This window comes from Typopeltis vanoorti, chromosome 16 (genome assembly GCF_054136105.1).
Source record: "Typopeltis vanoorti isolate ZY-2024b chromosome 16, IOZ_Tvanoo_1.0, whole genome shotgun sequence".
Classification (NCBI taxonomy): domain Eukaryota; kingdom Metazoa; phylum Arthropoda; class Arachnida; order Uropygi; family Thelyphonidae; genus Typopeltis; species Typopeltis vanoorti.
Window position 1 is genome coordinate 1,456,698 of NC_143564.1, and position 23,728 is coordinate 1,480,425.

Consider the following 23,728-nt stretch of genomic DNA (forward strand, 5'->3'; position numbering starts at 1 on the left):
TCACACTTTGATGATCCCTATGAAATTAACTAAAAAACACCACCTCAGACCATACTTCCTCTTTGCTTTTTGAAATACAATCTCCAACCATGTTCCATTTCCTATGTTAAGGATGTTGCTTGAAAATGTAAAACTAGTTATCAACCCAAACATCAGTATCTGTTAATTCTATCAATATGCAGAACTGTGTACTTAAGCAATCAATATGTGTTTCATTGTGAAAAATTCAAAATGTGTTTAAAATTTTAAAACGTTGACAAGAGAATAACCAATATATATGTTCTGAGCACATAAATCACAAGAATTACAACAAAAAGTAGCTGTTTAATGTTTTCAGCAAAAGCTATACAATGAGACAATTATTCTTCAGCATTAGAACTGTATCATTTGTCCCTGTAAAGAAATTAAAACAGAAATTAAACATAAAAAAGCAAAAGCATCTCAAACACCAAAAAAAAGCAGCATAATTTTTGTTTATTTTACAAAAATATAACTCCAACACACCTTCATAAGATTTATACTCAAACAAGTAAAAAAAATTAAACAAACGCAGGAATGATAGTACTGAAGAGTTCTTACCCTCTGATAAGAACAGTTTATAATGTTAGTTCTTATCAGTTAATGCTGAGTCAAACACGATGACTCAGCATTCCTTGTCTCTCCTCCTTCGTGGCATCATGCAGGAGTAAAGCATAATATTCTACATTCATCCTTTCCTTGAAGTCAATCAAGAGAATTGTCATGCAATCCCAAAAAATTGTTGCCATGATCTTGGTAGGCTGAGTGACCTTGGCTTTTCTTAGCAGTGCTTCACCTGGTCTGCACTATTCCATGGATTCCTTTACGGAAAGAGGATCATAATAAAGGACCAGAGTTATCCCTGGTCGCAATGGATTCCAGCACTTCTCTCTGATTGCCTTCGGCAAAGGATCATCTTCGATGCTCTCTCTTCCTAGGCAAAGCTGTTTAGCAAATTCCTTCATGGTGGAATATGAAGGTGAAACTTCCCCATAAACACCACCCAATCGCTGTTTGATAGCACTTGGAGAAAGCCCTTCTTTGGTGAAAAACTTAATCACGGCACAATACTCAATTTTTAACATTACAGCCACTTAGCCTGCCAATCAAATGAGTACTCCAACTGTACAATGCTGGTAGAGATGAAATTTTGTATGTCAGGCTGGGAACTTTTGGAACCTACTTGGTATCTCTTATCACTAACATAACATTATCAGCAGACAACTATAGTCCAACTTCAGTTAATATAAAAAACAAACCTTACTCAAAACCCAATTCCAAAACATTTAAAAAATTCAGGAAGCCATGCAAACCCATTACACACAGATATGCACAACAAATCTTGTTTTTGATTGAATCCCAAATTAAACACCAGTTCATTTCAACTACCAATAATCCACCAATTACTTCAGAAAGAAGTCATACTTGTGCTTTGGCCAGAGGTTGCCTAATCTTAAACCTTATCTTTTTCTTCTGTGACTTCTCCTCCAGAGAAAAATTATTCTTTTGCCCTGAATTTATTCTGAAAGCCTAATTTCCTGTACTTCAGCTACCCTAACAGTGAAGCCTTGCTGACTTTGTCGTTAAATCTGGTTAGTTTCCGTTTCTTAATTCTGCTAACCCAGCTGGAATAGAAACTGTCGGCAATGGCAAAACATGCCAATCAACCAAAATACCTGAAAATCCTCTTCATTCACCCACTCTGGAACATTCAAGACGTTATACTACCAGGTACAAGGTTGAGCTGGTGATCTCGCCTATTGAAAATTTGGATGATAAACTTGTACAATTCTAATGCAGCAAACCATCCACTCAGCTATTTGGTACCACTTATCCTTACTACAATATTAAGTGGAAAGATCACACTTTTTCCACATTGTGGTGAGGATATGGTTTCTGTTCTCCAGTTCCTGATATGAATGAGAAACTGTCCATGTTTGAATGATGATGATGATTCGCATTCTACTCTTCAAAATTCCCACCCAGTATTCAAGCAATGGGTTTCCAAGAGGTATACAACAGGACAATCTCCAAAAATACATAAGTATTTTGACACAAACTCTAGCTTAACACAACCCATAACACTTATAAAAGAAGTACTAAGTTTGAATATGAAAGGACTAAATAGAAAATAAAACCCACTCCTATGCAAATGACAGCCATGATTTCTGATGCTTGCAAAAGCTGATGAGTATAATTTCTGCCCATAAAAACCACGGGGTACTATTTATTCTTCTCATCTACCTTTTATACAGATGATCAAGATATATTAATTCCAACTTTACTTGGAACAATACATCACATGCTTCCAATGAAACAAGCCTACATACAGTGGAAAAAAGGGGAGAGAAGTGTCTACCTTTTATACACACTTCCTGTGTGAATTGGCAGAAGCATTTAATGATGGCTGTTCCTGACCCATATCTCACTGAACTATGCTCAAGAAATTAAAGAGGATCGGTACTGGCAGTCAAATGCCTATACGGAAACCGATTTCTGCAAAAGTTCCAATTCAGTGACTAAAATTTGTACGGTACATGGATATATATCGTACAAATTTTGGTAACTATGCAAACAGATAGTTCTTCAAATACTCAATACTAGAAACAGACAAAAATAAAAGGAGTGACTTAGCTGTTACAATATATCTACATCCTGCATCTGAGTTGGTTTATAAGTGACCATGAGGACTAACTCTTCACTACTTACCTCCCCTTTGGCCCTCCTCTGTGACAATACACAAACATTGCCACAAGTTAAAAACAAAGCCTTCCATCAGAAAGAATTATAAGTGATGGGAATATAATTAAATCATTATGGTTTTTTTGTTCATTACAGCCATCATCTCGTTATTTCCATTGTCATTACAACAAAGTTTGATTGTATATTGTTAAATCTTTTAATATGTTCCTGAAATAAATTAACTTAATACAGTAATGGTAAAAATGAAGTTTAAATATAACAAAAAGACAAAGATTAATAACAGCAGAAATCAAGTTTATGAGAACAACTGCAAAGTATACTCTATTTGATCACAAAAGAAACAGAAATTATGTGTAATTTCTTAGTTTGTTTCTTGGTTTAAAGAATTAAACCGAGAATCAGTAATAGAAAAAATTAAAAAATATAAACATAAATGGATGGGACACGTTCAAAGAATGAAAATAGAAAGATTACCAAAACAAGCCTTAAAGTACAAGCAATTAGGAAAAAGAAAACCAGGACGTCCTCTTAAATGATGACTTCTAAGGCTGTAACAGGCCACGCTAGGCCTAAATTCTTGATACCCATGATGATGATGATATGCAATAACATTTTTACATGACTCATAAAATAAAACAAACTTATTAATTTTGTATTAATTAATATACAAGTGTTAACTGTATTTCACGATAAACATTTATTGCAAAAATTCATTTGAAAATAATTTCATTTTTTCCCCATTTATTCATATATCTGTGCATATCAAGCAAACTCACTATTAACATCTTAGCAATGCAGAACACTATGCATTTTTTTTTTCTATTTTGATATTCTAAATCCAACTTGTTAAACAGCATTCCATTTATTCAATTTTATTATTATTATTTTTTTTTTTTTTTACAAATACTATGGACTAAACAGTTTGTGACTGTAACTAGAAATTTTGTGCCTAAAAATTAATGTAACTGTTGAAACAATGACATTAACAAGAAAACTGGAAGCAAACAATTCGTCATTTACAGATCACTGCATTATATCCAGTTTCCACAGAAATCAATGAAATTTTTGGCACTTCTTTCAAATCAGATTTGGGTAATTAATAATTGGATGGACATAAACCTGTTATGTGTTATTAGCAAAATTTTCTACAAAATCATTCTTTCAAGAATCATGAGGGCAGGACAAGAGAGCCATCTGGTTATAGGCCAAATAGATTATGCATAGACCACATTAACACATTAAGAATACTCAAACAGTCAGGTGAATTTAACACTCCTTTATATTTGCTGTTTGTAGATTATGAAAGAGCATGCGACTCCATTGCTAGAGATTGTGTGTGGAATGCCACAGAAGATAATAAACCTCATACAGGAAGGAGATAACAAATTCCAATGCCAAGTGCTGCATGATGAATATCTGTCATAACTCTTTCAAACTATATCTGGAGTGCAAAAAGGATGTCTGCTATCTCCCTTATTTATACCGGTGCTGGATGAAGTTCTAGAACAGACAGCAATGAAACATGCCAAAGGAATATCTTGGAAAATATAAAACTTTGGGTGATCTAGACTATGCAGATGATGTACTCACAGACATGCAGATATTCAAAGCAAACCAACCACATAAGAAGAATCACTGAAAGTTGGTTCGAAAATAAATACAAACAAAACAAAATAAATGAGAATCAATGTGAACAAGGAACAAGTACACCTGAAAATAAAAAAAATGAACTGTTTCATATTTTACACATCTCGGCAGTGTTTTATCTGCAGATGGAGGAAAAGCTAAATATGTTAACACAAGGATTTAAAAGAGAAAAAGTGCATATGCTGAATTTAGTAGAGTATGGAAAATGAAAAATATTCACAGATACAAAATTTTAAGGAGTACTTAAGGGTCAAAGCTGTATAACTGAGAGGAGACCTCCACATAGCCTTAAAAGGAATGCGGAGAACAGACCAGGGCTTCTGACCTAATGTCCAATCCTCACCTTCTCGTGGTGCACCCTGTTGGGTATCTACCTGGATACTGAACAAACGAGGATGGGCTGGCAATTTGGGATTTAGCCGACCAAATTGATTCTTATTGGTTAAAGCAAAATAAAAAATGATGGTACAACATGACAAAATTTCATGCCGGCTGGGGCGTTGCCGTTAAACAAGGTTCCCGTTGCTTTCACCAGGGAACCAGGGTGAACAGCGAAAAGTCAGTTACTGGAACAAATCTGAAAACACACCCCAACTCAACATCACCAGAGTTAAAGATCGGTACTATCAACATAAGAAGCCTGAATGGAAAAGAAATGGAGCTAGCTGAAGAACTGGATAAGTACCAGATCAACAATAGGGGTGACAAAAACTGGTGAGATATTTCTAAGCAATAAACACAAAATGTTATATTCAGGCAATGACAATCAAGGAAAAGAAGGAGTAGCCATAGTATTCAACACAAAATACAAAGCTAATCTTCTTGAATGGCAGGCAGTCTCAAGTAGAGTAACGTGGGCAAATATGAGAATGGAGAAACTGGACAATGAGACTTATTTGGGACTATAGTCCCACAGAAGATTCTACTAAGGTAGAAGTGGAGGAATTTTTTTGAGTCTATAGAGAAAACAACTGACACAATGAAAAATTGGTTCTTGTTGGGGTTCTAAATAGCTGAGCAGAAAATGATTGTCTAACATACAAAAATATTTGGGGAAAATTTGGATAAAAGAACAAAGCTAATAATGACAAATACCTGTTGGATTTCTGCTCAGCACATGGACTGGTTATTACTAACACCAAGTTCCAACATAAAAATGTACAGAAATTCACATGGAGAGAAGAGCCAAGGAATAAGAAAATTCTCATTGATGACGTTATTGTCGTTAGTGATGTGCTCTCCCTGGTGCCAGACACCAGAGTGTACAGAGGATTTGAAATTGGAAGTGATCACCATTTAGTCTTGAGCAGGATAAAATTGAATTTAATATTGAAAAGAAGAACATGTAAGAAAGGTTTAAAGCAAATAAAAGGTGATCAGCTCTCAGCTGTGAACTAAACTATAGACTAAAATACACAAAGATTATTGAAGAAAAAATGAAAGAGTTTGAGAACAGGAACCAGACCCTTGGAGATTCAGTGGCAAGCCCTGAAGAAAACACTGATTCAGCCAGAGTGCAAGGATAGAAAAATAAGAACTCTGTGGTGGACACAGGAAGTTAAAGAGGCAGTGAAGGGAAAGAAGAAAGCATCAATAGTTCCTTGCAATTATGTTGGCTTGTGCGCCGAGAATATAGAGACGAATGTAAGAAAACTAAACACCGTTGAAAACTAGATAAACATAAGTGATGAGAAAAAAAAACTTTGGTAGAGAACATGGAAAATAAATATCAGGAAGGTGGCAAAATATTCTGGAGATTGTTAAAGAAGCTCAGAAATGGAAGAAAAAGTGCTGTAAAAGGAATTAGAGATGATAAAGGTGATATGAAAACTGGAGAAAAAAGATATCCATGATGTATAGATTAATCGCACTTCAAAAAGCTAAGGAATACATATCCATACTTGAAGTAGAAAAAAGCCATCAAAAGTCTGAAATGTGGAAAGGCAGCTGGAGTAGATGATATTCGACCAGAAATGTTCAAGTATGAAGGTATAAAAGTCTTGCAGTGGATGCACTGCATAGTTCAAAAAGCCTGGACAGAGGGACGAATTTCCGATGATTGAAGTACAGCTCTCATAGTACTCATATATAAAAAGGGAAATAAAACTGAATGTGAGAATTACAGAAGTATTTCTCTACTGAATGATTCTGGTAAGATTTACACAAGTATAGTTGAGAAATATTTGAGAAGGATTGTGGAACGAAAGCTTGGTGAAGAACAAGCTGGATTCAGGCCAAATAGAGGCTGTCAGGATTGTAAAATATTCAGGAGGTTGTTGAAGAAGCTTAGGAATGGAGGAAAGAGTGCTGTAAAAGATTAGAGATGATAAAGGTGACATGAAAACAGAAGAAAAAGATATCCTTGAAGTATGGTGTAATTACTTTGAAAAATTTATAAATGAAACAAGCAGTGATGGCAGCACAGTGGTAAAAAACACTGACCAGGCATGCAGTCAGGAATACACATCCATACTTGAAGTAGAAAAAGCCATCAAAGGCTTAAAATGTGGAACGGCAGCAGGAGTAGATGATATTCGACCAGAAATGCTGAAGTATGGTGGTATAAAAGTCTTACAGTGGCTGCACTGTATAGTTCAAAAAGCTGGACAGAGGGATGAATTCACGATGATTGGAGTAGAGCTCTCACAGCACTTATATATAAAAAGAGAAATAAAACTGAATGTGAGATTACAGAGGTATTGCCCTACTGAGTGTTCCTGCCAAGATCTAAGCAAGTGTACTTGAGAAACGATTGAGAAGAAATGTGGAAGAAAAGCTGGATTCAGGAAAAATAGAGGGTGTCAGGATCAGATTTTCACTTTACAACAAATAGTCGAGAAAGCATGGGAATATAGCAAAGATCTGTATTTAAGTTTTGTCGATTTGGAAAAGGCATATGACAAGGTGCCAAGAGAGAAGCTATTCAATACACTACAGTTATATGGTGTCAATGGGGCATTATATCAATCAAAACTAAAGTCTTTATGTGAGTTGTAAGTTAGCAGTTAGAATTGAAGGACGTACAGGAAGATGGTTTAACATTAAATCTGGTGTGAGACAAGGATGTACATTATCCCCTCTGTTATTCGTTATCTATATGGATCACATTATGAAGGAAAGTGGTACTAAACATGATATCAAAATTGGAGATGTTAATGTCAGCTCTTTGCTTCATGCAGATGATGTTATACTTCTAAATAAATCCACTACAAGTCTGCAAGATTCTCTGACTAAATTGAATAACTCTTGTGAATAGATATGGTATGAAGGTCAGCAATAAAAAGACAAAGACAATGAAAATAGGTAGAATTGTTAAAAATGTCAACTCTGTTGTGAACGAGGAACCTGTGGAACAAGTAAAACATTTCAGCTACTTAGGCACACGATTTTTACTGAGGATGGTAAATTAAATATGGAAATAGACAACAGAATCAACAGAGCTGGTATGGTAGGCAGTCAATTGAATTAATTCATATGGAATAAGAGAGAAATTAGTTGGAACACTAAATTAGCTGTATATATACAAGACAGTGTTCAAACCAGTTTTAACTTATGGGTCTGAAGAGCTAGGTCAGAAGTAAAACACAACCGACCAAAGACTAGAGACCACAGATATGAGTCCTGAGAAAGATTAGAGGCGTGAACAGATGGCATCAATGGCAATATGATATTAAAACCGAGGATATTTGGAAAGAACTTGACATTGTCAGCATCCAGGAATGCATTAGCAGAGCTAATCTCAGGTGGTATGGTCACTTAAACAGAATGGGAGAGGAAAGATTAGCAAAACAAGTGTTCTCTGCCAGGTTGGCAGGAAAACGGTCCAGAGGAAGACCAAGATATAGGTGGATTAATATGGTACAAAGTGCCTTAGTCGATAGAAATATAAGATCTGATAATGTTGGAGTCTTGACAAGTAACAGACTGATTTGGAGGAAAATTGTAGATAGGAAGTTAGTAATGATGTAATTTTTTCATGTAGTACTATCACATCCTGTACACCCCTTGAGGGTACATGGCAGGAATTTGATGATGATGATGATGATGAGGATCAGATTTTTACCTTACGACAAATAGTTGAGAAATCATGGGAATATAACAAAGATTTGTAGATTTGGAAAAGGCATATGACAAGTTCCCAAGACAGAAGCTATCAAAACACTACAGTTGTTTGGTGTCAACAGGACATTATATCAAGCGATACTTAGTCTTTATTTGATTTTTAAGTCAGAAGGAAGAATTGAAGGAAATACAGGAAGATGGTTTAATATTAAATCTGGTGTGAGACAAGGATGTACATTATCCCCTCTGTTATTCATTATCTATATGGATCAAACTATTAAGGAAAGTAGTATTAAACCTGATATCAAAATTGGAGATGTTTATCTCAGTTCTTTGCTTTATGCAGATGATGTTCTACTTCTAAATAAATCTGTTTCAAGTCTGCAAGATTCCTTGACTAATCTGAATAACTTATATTATAATTTTGGTATGAAAATCAGCAATAACAAGACAGAGACGATGAAAATAGGTATAAGCATTGAAAATATCAATTGTATTGTGAATGGAGGACCTATAGAACGAGCAAAATATTTCACTATGTTAGGCACAATGTTTTATGAGGATGGTAAATTAAATATGGAAATAGACAATAGAACCAATAAAGCAGGTATAGCAGTAAGTCAACTGAATAAATTTATATGCAATAAGAGAGAAATTGGTCAAAACACTAGAGAAAGATTAGGGGTGTAAACAGATGGCATTAATGGAATATCATATTAAAAATGAGGATATTAGGAAAGAACTTGACATTGTTAGCATCCAGGAATGTGTTAGCAGAGCTAATTTTAGGTGGTGTGATCACATTAAACAGAATGGGAGAGGAAAGATTAGAAAAACAAATGTTCTCTACCAGGCGACACGAAAAAGACCCAGAGTTGACACTAGAAAGTGCCTTAGAAGACAGAAATATAAGATCTGATAATGTTGGAGTCATCACAGGTAATAGATTGATTTGTAGGAAATTCTATTATATAGTGAAACCTGTGGAGTATTCATAACTAAATATTCACATGTATACCACAGTAATTAAATTTTAATAATATGTAGATATTTCATCTTAAGACAAATAAAAAATAGGAATTACATTCGAAGGAATTGTTAGTGCGCATTACCTTGTTTCAGGAGTTATTAAAAAAAAAAAATTTCGGCTATAATTAAACATTAAAAAACAAAAAATGATAAATTTATTTTATACAATTGAGGATAATTTTCCAGACTAGTGGGATAGTGAGACGGTCATTACAGTTGAGATTGGATCTGTGATGTAAGGCTTCAGCACTTTCTTTATATAAACATGTTCATGTTTATATAAGGTTAGAGTTTTCAACTCCATGTTGTGCAGTTTGATAAGACAGATGTGGTCTTATCAAACGCATCTATGAACATCAAGTTCAGAGATGCGTTTGCTTATAGATTTTCCTGTATGTCAGTAGTAAGACATCTTTCAAGAACATGGAACTTTGTATATGCCAGGTAGCATCATCGGAGAGTTTGTCTTTTGGAGAAGGTAGCAAATTGTGGAACTAGCTGATTGGTTTATATGTAGTGAGTTTGTATTTCTTCATAATTTTTGATGTTCCGAGATGCCTTTGATATATGGTATGGGAGTGGCTGATGATTTTTTTTGAGTTGTTTTTGGATTGTACCCATTTAATAAGGCTATATATCTTTAATAATTTCCAATTCTTTTTTTTTAAAGATTCTTTTGAGGAACAAAATTTGTGCACTCTGGATACCCAAAATTTTATGATGACATATTTTTCAGATAGATGGTGAGCCGATGAATTGTGGATGTAACGACCTGAGAAAGTTAGTTTATGATAGAATTGTTCAGAGTAAATCCAGGCTGCAAAGATGTCATCAACATATCATAGCCATATTTTTGGTTTGGGTTTAAGAGCGAAAAAGATTGGCTAAAGTTTGGAACATCTAGAAGATTTGATGATGAAAAGTGATGAATACATAAAAATATTGGAGAAAAGAGTGGCCCTACAGATCCAGAAAATTAAAGAACTCATCTCCCAACAGGATTTTACTCCATGCCACACTGCAAAAAAAAGTGAGAGTTCCTCAAAAATCACAACATCTAACTGCTTCAGTAGCTAGGTAACTCTCCTGATAGAAAATTTCTGAGACTTGTGATAATTAAATTGTGATACAAAGGATGGTTTTTCAAGATGCAAATTAATGAACTTATTAGGAACAGAGGAGAACATAAATTATCAGGTAAATTTGGAGTTTAATTTTTGTATTTATTTTCCTGTGAAATTAAAATTTTTCTTTAAAATGTGTTAGGATTTATTTATTTGCTACTGTACATGGTATGCTGTACTCCTCTTATGGAGGAGGAGTCTAAAGAAGAAGGTACAGTTTAGAAATGATTTGTTAAGAGGTCTACTATCAAACTCCATTTATCAAGAGCTTATGGTATTACCACAGAACTCAAATGGTGTTAGCGAAACCCTCTTCCTTTTAATTTAGCACTACATCTACACCTATCTACCACACATGATAGAGAGGCTCTAGTAGAGTGCTCCTCATTAAATATAATGTCCTGATACCCATTTAAAAAGATGTTCTGGGATTGTTTACACATGACAGTTCAGGATCACTTGTGGTTGTTGACAGTTTGATGAAAAGTGATCAATACATAAAAATATTGGAGAAAAGAGTGGTCCTACAGATCCAGAAAGACAAAAAAACTCATCTTCCAACTATCGCACCATGCCACACTTCCAAAAAAAAAATAATAATAATAAATAAGTGAAAGAGTTTCTCAAAAATCGCAACATCCAATTGCTTCAGTGGCCAGGTAACTCTCCTGACATTAACCTAATAGAAAATTTGACAGCTATAGTGAAAAAGCGACTAGGAAATTTAAATTGTGATACAAAGGATGGCTTAATACAATCCATCATAAAAGTATGGTTTCAAGAAGCAAATTAATGAACTTAGGAACAGAGAAGAACATATAAATTATCACGTAAAGTTGGAGTTTAATTTTTGTATTTATTTTCTTGCAAAATTAAAATTTTTCTTTAAAATGCGAGTGTTTGGATTCATTTGTTTGCTACTGTACATGGTATGCTGCACTCCTCTTTGGGAGGAGTGGAATGTTGATTTGTAAAGAGGTCTACTATCAAACTCCATTTATCAAAAGCTTATGGTATTACTGCAAAACTCAAATGGTGTTAGCGAAACCCTCTTCCTTTTAATTTAGCACTACATCTACACCTATCTACCACACATGATAGAGAGGCTCTAGTAGAGTGCTCCTCATTAAATGCAATGTCCTGATAATTTTTAAAATGTTCTTTGCATACTTAGACTTCTGACTTCTTTGGGTGATAATTCCAAATATATTCTAATAATTCACACCATTGCATAATGAAATAATTCCTAAAAAAATAATATATATCACATAATGCAACATGCATTTCCTTTCAGATGTGTATGTTGTAATAACATATTATACTTACAAAGCATAACCAAACACTCATGAGCCAAAATATTACAACCACCCAAGTTTGTTTCCAAGCAATGCAGTCTGACTGGCCAAAAACAGGACAAGGGTGTTGGTATTGGGATTACTCACATAAGATCCCGGAATTCTCACTTAACACACCATGAAGACAGGCTAAGAACAGCATACCAGAACATATTGGAAACTAAGCTTAAGACCCCAAGTGAAAAACAAAATATAAATACAAGAGCACAACAACTGACTACAGTGCTAAAAAAAAGCAGTAGAGGAAGTAATTCCTGAGAAAAGATCAACAAGAAATGGATAACTCAGGAAACCCTAAAATTGGTACAAGAGAAAAGAAACTTAAAAGAGATAATTCAGAAGCAGCAGATGACTTATACCATCAAAAATGCAATGATGTACGGAAAGCAGCAAGATCTGATAAAGCCAAATGTTTGGAGGACCAGTGCAAAGACATTGAACAGTACTATGGAGAACACAAAACTAGAGAGGTCTACAAACTTATAAGAAATGTCAATAGGAAGTGGCAATCAAGATCAGTAGCAGTCAAAGATGAAAATGGTAAAGTATTGATGGACAAGACAGAAATCATACCCAGATGGGCAAGATATTGCAGCGATCTATATAAAAATCAACAAAATGATACTGCAACAGAAGTAATCAAAGAACTAAAAGCAATCTCTCCACCAGCAGAGAGAGCTTTGAAAAAATGACATCTTGGAAGAGGAGGTGAACAAGGCTATAAAACATCTCAAGAACAACAAGAATCCTGGAAATGACAACATAATAGGCAAGATGCTAAAATATGGGGAAGATTCAGTTGCAAAAGAAATACATAAGCTATGTAATGAAATATGGAGATGGGGGCATACCTTTATCAGGGTATGCCCCCGAAGAGTGGAAAAAACTGGTCTTGGTTGTTCTTCAGAATGCACCGATTACAGAACTATTGCATTAATGAGTCATCTTGGCAAAGTGCTGATGAAAATACTAACAGAACGCCTGAAGGGGTATAGAGGCACATCTTCCAGACGAGCAAGCCGGATTTCGACAAGATCGAAGTACAGTGCAACAATTACTCGCACTAAGACTAATAGCAGAGAAAGCTCGAAGAAAGAACAAAAAGATATATTGTTGTTTCGTGGACTTCCAAAAAGCATTTGATAATATTGACCAAAATATAACATGGGTTGTCTTGGAATCCTATGGTGTGGACAATAAATTGATCCACCTGCTGAAAGATATAAACAGCCAAGCGAAGCAAAAATCAGAATAGCAGGTGAGACTGGAGATTGGTTTGCCACTAGTCAAGCCACAAGACAAGGGGGACCCAATATCACCAATCATCTTCATCACACATCTGGGAAGAACACTAGATAAGATTAAAGAAGAAGGTGGAGGCATTTCAATAAATGGCATGAGAATAAACTACCTCTGCTTTGCAGATGACATCGTCCTGATTGAAGAAGATGCAAGGCTGGAACAGACATTGCAAACACTATAGACAGAAGGAAAAAGATATGGACTAAATGTCAACTTTGAAAAAACTAAAACAATGATATTTGGACAACAGGCATTACTGAACAGAGTTACGATAGACAGATTTCAACTGGAAAATCTGGAACACTTCACATATCTTGGATGCCACATGACGTGGATCCCAAAAAAGAGATAAAATAGTCAGAGCAACAACTATTTTAAAAGCCATGGACAAAATATGGAAGAGCCGAGCTATAAAGATGCAAACTAAACTGCGCATTGTAGAAACCTGTATCTTCAGCAGCATGCTCTTCCTCTCAAATGCCAATATCCTCCTTTCAGATTCTCCTGGGAGAATCTGAAAGGAGAATATTGGCATTTGAGAGGAAGTGCTATAGAAAGTTCTTGAGAATAAGCTGGATTATTCTCAAGAACTTAGCCAAAGAAAACCCAACTTTCTTCAAAGTAATATGCAAAAAACTATCTAAAAATAATTTTAATGTTGTTAAAAAATATTAACTATCTAAAAATAATGTTTGTAATAACAAACTCACTGACAAAAAAAAAGCTGCTGCCCCTGTTCATACCAATAAATCTTGATCAATACTCAAAGAATGTTATGCCAAAAAAAGATCACTATAGCACACTATTTGTGTGACCCCGAATAGCATGTTATATTGAGAGAGTAGACTGCATAAATATTTGATAGCGTAACAAAATCACTTGGTTCAACTTACAAAAACTGTTGCTTGCAGAATTTTCAGTCAAGTATCATAGTCATCTCTGGTGTAGATGAAACAATTAATGATTTAATTAACATACAAAGCAGAATAAGAATATTTCAAATTGAATATGTAACCATGCAAATCCTGATATGACCTGCTTGATGCTACGGATAGAACTGGTGTGAAATGCCAATGGAGTTTTAAATAGGAATTAGTAAAAAGATAATTATAACTCTGCATCAAAACATATTGTTTTTGAGATCCAAAAAGAATCTTTATAAAAGAGTCAAATCTGATTGGGGTGGAGGGAGTACATTTCTGAGACCACTTAACATACGACTCTGAAACTTGGATATTTCAAAGTGAGATCATGATAGGAGAATGGTGTGGGAAGAAAAAGATAATTATGAACTATATATTTAATGAAAAAAAAAAAGTTATGGATGATAATACGATACTTAAGGTTCAATACCAGACCTGCAGGAAAAGCAAAAACTAGCAGACTAAGCTGAAATGAGAAAGTAATCCATTAAGGCATTGAGAGTGAAAAAGTGGATGGAATATAGTATTAAACAATGAAGACTGGAAGAAAGCCCCCCCCCCCCCCAAATTAAAAGAACTCTGCAATGACTAATACATTTTCAACAGAAAAGGCTATTACCTTAAATGTTTTCTGTAACAAGTGATATGAGTAAAAAACAAAAAAATAAAAAATGGACTACATAAATCAGACCAGATTTTCTGACATAATGAGTCAGAAGTAGAGAAACTAAATATGAAATTGACATACTTATGAAACCAATTTAAAAAAGTGTGGCTCAATTTCTAAAGTTTGGAAACAGAAGTTATAGACATTTTAAGTTACTGCTTTATTGCACAATGTATGAGGTGTGACAATTTCCAGAATGCACGTGAAAAATCTATGCTCGGAACTATACATTAGTGACTACTGTCACCTTCAAAATAGACCCTCGTGCATTTATATACTGGTTTAGATGGTGTTCCCATTTTTGGAAACAGGCCTGGAACTCTTTTTCTGGAATACTATTGAGTTCCTTTATCACATTATTATGCTGGATATCAGTGATGTCAGAAAATCTTCATCCTTTTAGCGCAGTCTTTAATTCTGGAAACAGCCAGGAATCACAGGGAGCTAAGTTGGGTGAATAAACAGGATGACCTAATTCGGTAATCAATTTTTTGGCCAGAAACTCTCACGATGAGCACACTATGGCTTGGCACATTGTCGTGATGGATGATCTACTTGTCAGGAGCCACAATTCAGTTCTTTTTTCTCTGAACAGAATCTCTTAACCTTTTCAGCACCTCGAAATAGCATTGTTGGTTGACCGTTTGTCTCTGTTCAATGAATTCATAGTGGATTATCTCCTTGTGATAAAAGAAACACACCAACATAGTCTTTAACTGCGAACATGACATGCATGCTTTCTTCAGATGTGGCAAACTTGGGGTTTTCCACTACGTGCTCCGGCGTTTTGTTTCAGGATCGTATTGGAAGCACCAAGTTTCGTTACCTGTAATTACTCTAGGAAAAATGTGCTTATTTACAGAAGGATCAGCTGTAACTTGAAGCTGCTGCTGCTCCTGTTCATCTGTCAAGATCCAAGGCACAAACTTTACAGAAATCTTTTGTATATCCAATTCTTCAGTTAAAATTAGCCTGACTGTTTCTTGATTCATTTGCAATTCAGCCATTAATTGCACACTTAATCGTTATTTCGTTTCCGTTATTTTTGTTTTTGGCTGCCCATTTCTGGGATCGTTGTTCACATCTTGCCCACCTTTGGATCTCTTATGCCACTCAGACACTTTTTCAGAGCATCCACACCATATGCCACTTTCAACAGCTCCAACATTTCAGTAGCAGTTTTGCATTTTCACACAAAATTTGATGTACACGCTACTCCAAAATTTTAATCACACATTTTTACAAAGTTTAAACACAGATCTCCACTGTTTTGCAATAGCCAGCTCGTAAATGGCTCTATCAGCTTGAGGTTTACACATGCATTAGTTAAAACATGTATGAAGACGATTACTCACATGACTCCAACCAAATCACCACGAGTGACACTATGCTTCCATTCCAGGAATTAATTCTCACAACGAGTACTACTTTGCATATACATCAATAATTTGGGGTATTGCAGTGTGTGTGTGTGTATACACACACTCTATGGACAAAACATTAGAGATAGGGGTGATGGCAAGTTGACATTGGCATCCCCCCATGCAGAGTGGAACATACCCAAACTGAACACAGATGGTAAACAGGCAGACATTGGGGCCTCCCAAAAAGTGTATCAATTGACGACCATGGGTAAAAGTGGAGATCTTAGTGACTTTGATTGTGAACATAATATTGGAACAAGTTAGATAGGTCATTCTGTCGCCCAAGTGGGTTCTCAGGGTAATTGTATCAACAGACATACTAGTGAGCAAGTGATGGCTGACAACATGCCACTGATGACCAGGATTCCCGTAGACTGTCCAGACTTGAACAGGCCAACCACAGGGAAACAGCAGGACAAATCACATCTAGTTTCCATGTCAGAGATCCAAGCAGCATCAGCAAGCAAACAGTACAGTGTTTGTTTGCTCGTTGATGTTCGTCGGCATGCCATAACCCATGGTATGCCGACGCCATAATCATGTACCATTGTTTACAGCTTGTCATTAGGCATTGTGCCTCACCTGGTGCCAGAACCATCAAAACTGGATTTCTGCAGAGTGGACCAGTTATGTGGTTTGATGAAAACGATTATCAGTTGTAATGAGCGACAGGAGGGTGTGGTGTCAACAGCATGAGGTCATTGCCCCATTGTCGTAGATCGGCTCTGCCGGGGGAGCCTTCTTATGTGACACATTAGGTCCCTTAGTGTGCCGAGAGGTCCTTAAATGCTGTAAGCTACCAGAAAGTACTGGCTAATCACCTACACACTTTGTTGCATCATGCAGTTGATGGTCTGTTTCAGGAGAACAATGCACTACCCCACCAACATCCAACACTACAGTTCTCTCGTAAAGTAAACTAATAGTGACCTAAGGAAGAATTTGTTATTGTGGCTAGTTTGATATAGCAAATTTTCTCTATAATGCCATTATGGTTATAGGCAGTTGGATGGGATTTTTTGGTAGTTCACTACATTGGTGATCAACTGAATCACTAAATTTCCATTATCAGAATTTCTTCCCAAAACTGGGTAAGTAACAATAATTTGTTTAAATTTGACAAAAACTGGCTGACCTTCACTTCACAGCAATGTAGCTCTCACAATGGAGAAGTTGCTTCAGTGGATTGTGACAGAAAGAAACTGAATGATAATTAAAAATGGTCTTGTCAGAGTTGGTACCTAATTTAACATTAATGCCAGCCTTCCTATTTGGTTGAAGTATAACAGGTGATATTTATTTATTCATATGGGATCCCCCCATTTCTCCCCTGTCTCTTAGGGTGGGTTGAGCCCTCCTAATGAAGGGTTAAATATATTTATGACTATAAATCTGTGTTCAAGGCACTCGTTTGCCTGTTTTGAGGGACAAAAAAACTGAATTTCCAGGTGAAAAACCATCTACTTGGGTATGAGACCAGCTAACTCACCTTTAGTTGAAAGATACCAGATAAAGGTTCCACATTCATGGATAGGAATCAAACCCAGGTCTTTCTGAACAAAGGGCTTCGTCTATACTGACTGAGCTACAGAAGCTCTAGAGGTCACATGATTAAGATGCACAATAGAACGAGCAGATCTGTTAGTTATAAATAAGGAACTATATAATTCATTTAGTTTCTTATTTCACGAACATCATGTTTCATTAAAGCAGTGACATGGAAGAATCAGCAATGGATTCTCAAATGAAACAAATAGAATTCCTACATACACCACACAATTCAGTTTACTTCAGGAACTACATCTTCCTTTCCTAAGTATAATAAATTTAGTTTAATCCTTTATCCAAGTGTGAGCAAACAAAGTTTGCACCTGAAAGTATCTTCAGGACTGGGGTAAGGTAGTACAACACCGGGCAACTCGTTACAAAGGTGGAGCAAGCTAACATCAATCCTATCTTAGTATCTCCCATAATGCAAACCACATCTCCTTGCAGATATGTATAATGTTATGCAATAAGGGGAGGGCCACTACCCAGACTAGTTTCGACCTTTATTGAGGTCTCTTCAGTGGGAGCCAGATAGAAGCATCATCAAGGTCATCTCTACCTACAGGAGTTGCCAAATGGCGTGCCACCTTTTTATTAAATTAGAAACTAGTCTGGGCAGTGGCCCTTCCCTTAATCTTCTTCTTCTTCTGCAGCTTCTCCCACTTAAGTGGGGTCACTGTTTGTTATGAGTCTCCTCCACACCTTCCTGTCTTGGGCTGTCACCACATCCAAGTTCTTCATCTTCAAGTCCTCTTCTACCAGCTCCCTCCATCTCTTCTTTGGCCGCCCACGCTTCCGCCTTCCTTGCACATCCATCTGCATGACCCTTCTTCCCACATATTCGTCCTCCCTCCTCATCACATGACCAAACCATCTCAACCTTGCCTCCTGTATTTTCGCTCCTAAGTTCGTAACTTTCACTGTTCCCCTGACATAGTCATTTCTCAGATGATCCTTTCTGGTCACACAGCACATCCACCTAAGCATTCTCATCTCTGCTACTTCCATCCTGCTGATGTTATTTTTCCTCAAGGCCACAGTTTCTATAGCATATGTCATAGCTGGCCTCACTACTGTCCTATAAATTTTGCCTTTCAGATTGATCGGCACCCTCTTATCACATAACACTCCAGCCATCTCCCTCCAGTTCCTCCAACCTGCTTGTATCCTGCATCCCACTTCCTTCTCACCTCCTCCATCTTCTTCCACTGTCGAACCTAAGTATCTAAAGTCTCTCACCTTCCTGATGACATTTCCTTCCAGCTCCAGGTCTGTCTCCTGGCCACCGCCCACTGCGCAACACATATACTCTGTCTTACTTCTGCTCAGTCTCATACCTCTCTCTTCCAGTACTTTTCTCCATCTTTCCAGTTTAGTTTCCTCTTCTTCTCTTGTATCTACACACAGCAAGATGTCATCTGCATACAACATTGTCCAAGGTGCATCTTCTCTCACCTCCTCTGTGACCACCTCCATCACAATATTAAACAGAAACGGACTTAATGCTGACCCTTGATGCAAGCCAACTGTTACTTGAAAACTTTCTGTCTGTCCCAAACAGATCCGAACACTTGTCTTCACATTTCTGTACATTTCCTGCACCAACCTGACATATTTCTCCGGCACCTTCTTCTCCCTCAGACACCTCCAGACTTCTTGCCTTGGCACTCTATCGTATGCTTTCTCCAGATCAATAAATACCAGATGTAGCTCCCTTTGTTTCTCTCGATATTTTTCCATCATCTGTCGTAACCCAAAGATAGCATCTGTTGTTGATCTACCAGGCATGAAGCCAAATTGTTCCTTTGCAACCTCCACCTCCTTTTTATTAAATTAGAAACTAGTCTGGGCAGTGGCCCTTCCCTTAATGCATAACATTATACATATCCACAAGGAGATGTGTTTTGCATTATGGGAGATACCGAGATAGGAGTGATGTTAGCTTGCTCCACCTTTGCAACGAGTTGCCCGGTGTTGTACCACCTTACCCCAGTCCTGAAGATACTTTCAGGTGCAAACTTTGTTTGCTCACACTTGGATAAAGGGTTAAACTAAATTTATTATAGTCTAACCAAGTGAAAAATAAACTTTCAACATCCTTTCCTAAGTGTTACATAATTAGACAAGAGCAATCTTCAGTTCTGCTCAGAGAAAGATAACATGAAAGAGAACTAATGAGTCTCACTGCCTCTTGTTAAAGCACACCTTTCCAACAACAATTACAGACATGAAAGCAACATTTCCTTGCTAATCACACAGTTGATTAAAATAAACTACAGTTGACTCATAATAGTAAACTCAGACCATAGAAGCAGTTAGTTATAACAGATAGGTTTGCTATAGTGAATTTCTTTCAGAATAGTACTGTGCTGATTAAGTTATATATATATATATATTATACACAGGGCTCATATAGTAGTGAGATTTTTCCGATTAGCAAGTGGCTACAGAATGGACAAAATAAAAATTGAATAAAAAAATAAAAATCTTTAAATTTCTAACAATCTTTAAGAAAACATACATGTAACATCACTAATCACTTGCTAAAACTCCTATTCAGACTATCATATAAACAAAAATAGGGAATGATTGAAAAATGCATAATCCTGGAAAAATACATATTTTGCATGGTGAGTAGGATTTCATAATATAAAACCCACCTACCTAACTGTAAACTAATAGTTTTCAGACTACTCAGTACATATATTACACACTGTATTAGAAGTTTCTTATTTCACTTGAAATCTTGTATTCTACTTTGCTTGTTTGCAAATTTGTGACCTAATCATCTGCATCAAAGAATCCATGAGATTTTACTGAAAATTCTTGAAGTTCAAACTCAGAATTTTTTTATATAATGTGAATAACATGCATATCATGTTTCTAAATAACAAAATGCAACGAAGGAAATTAGGAACTAACACGAGGAAAAAAATGGTTAAAATTATATTCAAGAGATTTGTGAAACATTTATAGCTGTGGGTTTGATAACACTGACAAATAATGCTATCATTCACTATCATGCCAGTAGCCAAGATTTCATGTTTTGCAGGATCACAAACCTGCAACCTCAATGAAATCAACTCAGATATTCAGTGCTTATAATTATTCTATTCCTACAACAGAAATTAAACTCAGATCTTTCTAACCATAGGGTACTATCAGCAAGGGCCAAAAAAAACTTATACTGTATTGCCACTGAAAGCATTACTAATAAAATAAGCAGTAGTAATCAAAATAAATATCACTGTCTATATTTTATCATGAAAATTTTTTAAAAAAATCAACCTTTTTTTGGTAATGAATCTATGTTTCAACCTACGAATAAAATTAAGTTCTAATAAAAAAAAATATATATATATTACAAGAGTATTAAGACATCTGGGTATATATTATTTTGTGCTGGACTTAATGTTGAGGTATTTTACCTTGGGTATAATAAATGTTAAAGAAACCAAGCTATTTTAAGCATGGTGTTACTCCATTTCCCAAGTAAGCAAACAGACAAAAAGTCAAGTTTGCACCTGCATGTAATGCAACTCTAGCTGACCCTGCAGGTAGTGTAAGACCAAGGTAACTCATGGTAAAAGGAGAATAAGCACTGATCACTAATCTTAATATTTACCCATAATGCAAAGTGCATCTCTTGGAGGAGATGTATGATGCTTTGTATTAAAAGCAAGGGGCCACTACCCAGACCGGTTTTGACCTTTATTGAGGTCTCATCAGTGGGAGCCAGGCTAGAAATATCAAGGTTTTAGTAATACAGAGCTTATAAATATTTTACCAGAACAAGTTACCACAAGGTGTTTTAACCTTATTAAATAAAAATCTCAGGAGGAGATATAAATGTAGAAAGTATTTTACCTTGGGTATAATAAATGTTAAAGAAAAGCCTCCACCATAGTAACTTCACGACTGGGCTACTTGTATATAGAGGCCAATGACTTCACATCAGTTGCCTTAATATCCCATAATGCAAATCTTTAACACACACACACACACACACACACACACACACACACACACACACACACACACACACACACGCTTTTAAAAATCCACAGTTAAGAGTTCAAATTGTTGCTACCCAAGTGATTATGCATGTTACAGAGAATCTGTAGCTCAGTCAGTAATGACGCCATGTGGATGGAGACCTAGGTTCGGCCATGGAGAACCTTCTTAAGGTCTTTTCATAATGTGTTACCAGCCACATAGAGAAATCGCATTGTAATAAAAAAATCAAATTTTTTATTCTCATGGAATAAAAAAATATCCATGAGATATTTTTTTATTCCAGAATACACACTACTAAGATACAGTAGAATATGTATATAAGATTAAATGCACTATCATAGCATCAGTAAGATTTCCATGTAGCCAGTTTCCTGGACCTAATATATGGGATTTGAAGACTCAGAATGTTTCAGTTTTTAAAATCCATACTGAAATTTTGAAAACTAAAGCCTCCACCATAGTAACTTCATGACTGGGCTACTTGTATATAGAGGCCAATGACTTCACATCAGTTGTCTTAGTATCCCATAATGCAAAGCACATATCGTTATGGATAAGTATAATGCTAATGAAGTTACTTCACGTGCAAACTTTGTTTGCTTACACTTGGATAAAGGATTAAACCAAGAATATTATTTCTTGGCATCTTTAATTTGTAGTATAACCATTGAAAAAACTTTCAACATCTTTAATCCAAAGTATAATCTCTTGGTTTAATCCTTTATCCAAGTGTAAGCAAACAAAGTTTGTGCCTGAAATAATTTCAGGACTGGGACAACTCGTATATAGAACCTAATGACTTCATATCACTTGCCTTAGTATCCTATAATGCAAAACACATATACTTATAGACATGTATAATGCTATGCATTATGATAAGGGTCACTACCCAGACTGGTTTCAACCTTTATTGAGGTCTCATCAGTGTAAGCCAGACCCAGAGGTGATACTAAGGTTGAAGTAATGCAGAAGTCATATTTTCATATGAGTAGCCAAAAGGTGTCACACATGATTAAAATACTCTGAATTAGAGATAGATGGAAGTTTTCTCACTTGGTTACACTATAAATTAAAGATACCATGATTAAATCCATACAGTCTGAAAGATAGGATTGAAACTCTGCTAATTTTTTTCCATTAAAACCTTTTATGAAAAATTTAAATTTAAATTTTTGTTTCTGGATTATATAACTAAAAAAATGTATTTAATAATTATAAAAAAAAGTTTAATGTTAAAATACTTTTAATTATGGTGGCACATAAAATACTAATAATTATAACTATGTCCAATTTGTCTTTGTTGGGGGGAGGTACACCAATGTAACTAAAATTTTAAAAGGCGTACTGAAAGTATGGTAACCAAGAATCCTTTATGCACAACTGAATGCTAGCTAGCTAGTCTAATGAAGAGGTGGGAGATTTTCCCCATTAGAATTTTTTTTCTGTCTTAAGAAATTAGAAATAAAGAATTAGTCAACACCATCCAGAAGAGTAATATCAATTAACCTATGATGATACTGGAACTGTACCGCAGGAAACTGGCCAGGAACTTGGGGGGTGATGTGAATAAAGAATTGAAGTTCATATTGTGGAAGATAACCAAAATTTTCATAACATTGGGAAATTTCAATAAGAAGTAGTAGTTTCCACATGCACACACACACAAAATCATATATAATAATGTAGTCAGGAAAGTCACTAGGACAGAAAATAAAGCTTAAATTAAACACCTGAAAAACAACAGAACACTAATTTTAATTGTGTGGGACTGCATAGTATCCTCTACATATAAGGAAAGGATAAACTTTCAGTCAGCAGCAGCTACTAAGCTGTACTGCTCACACACATCTCAGCTATAATATTATGATGGCCTAATACTGTATCATTCACAGAAAGCATGATGCTTCAA

At 35.7% G+C, this 23,728-nt stretch overlaps 1 protein-coding gene across 1 annotated transcript in view; it reads right to left on the reverse strand.

Moving 5' to 3' along the window:
* Positions 1-304: 304 nt before the first annotated feature.
* The window catches only part of RpL36A (ribosomal protein L36A), a 73,383-nt gene continuing 49,959 nt past the window's right edge, over positions 305-23,728 (reverse strand). Inside the window, exon 5 of the mRNA XM_090406043.1 lies at positions 305-393. Coding sequence (XP_090262169.1) covers positions 373-393 — 21 coding nt within the window. The 3' untranslated portion in view covers positions 305-372. The remainder of the gene's footprint in view (positions 394-23,728) is intronic.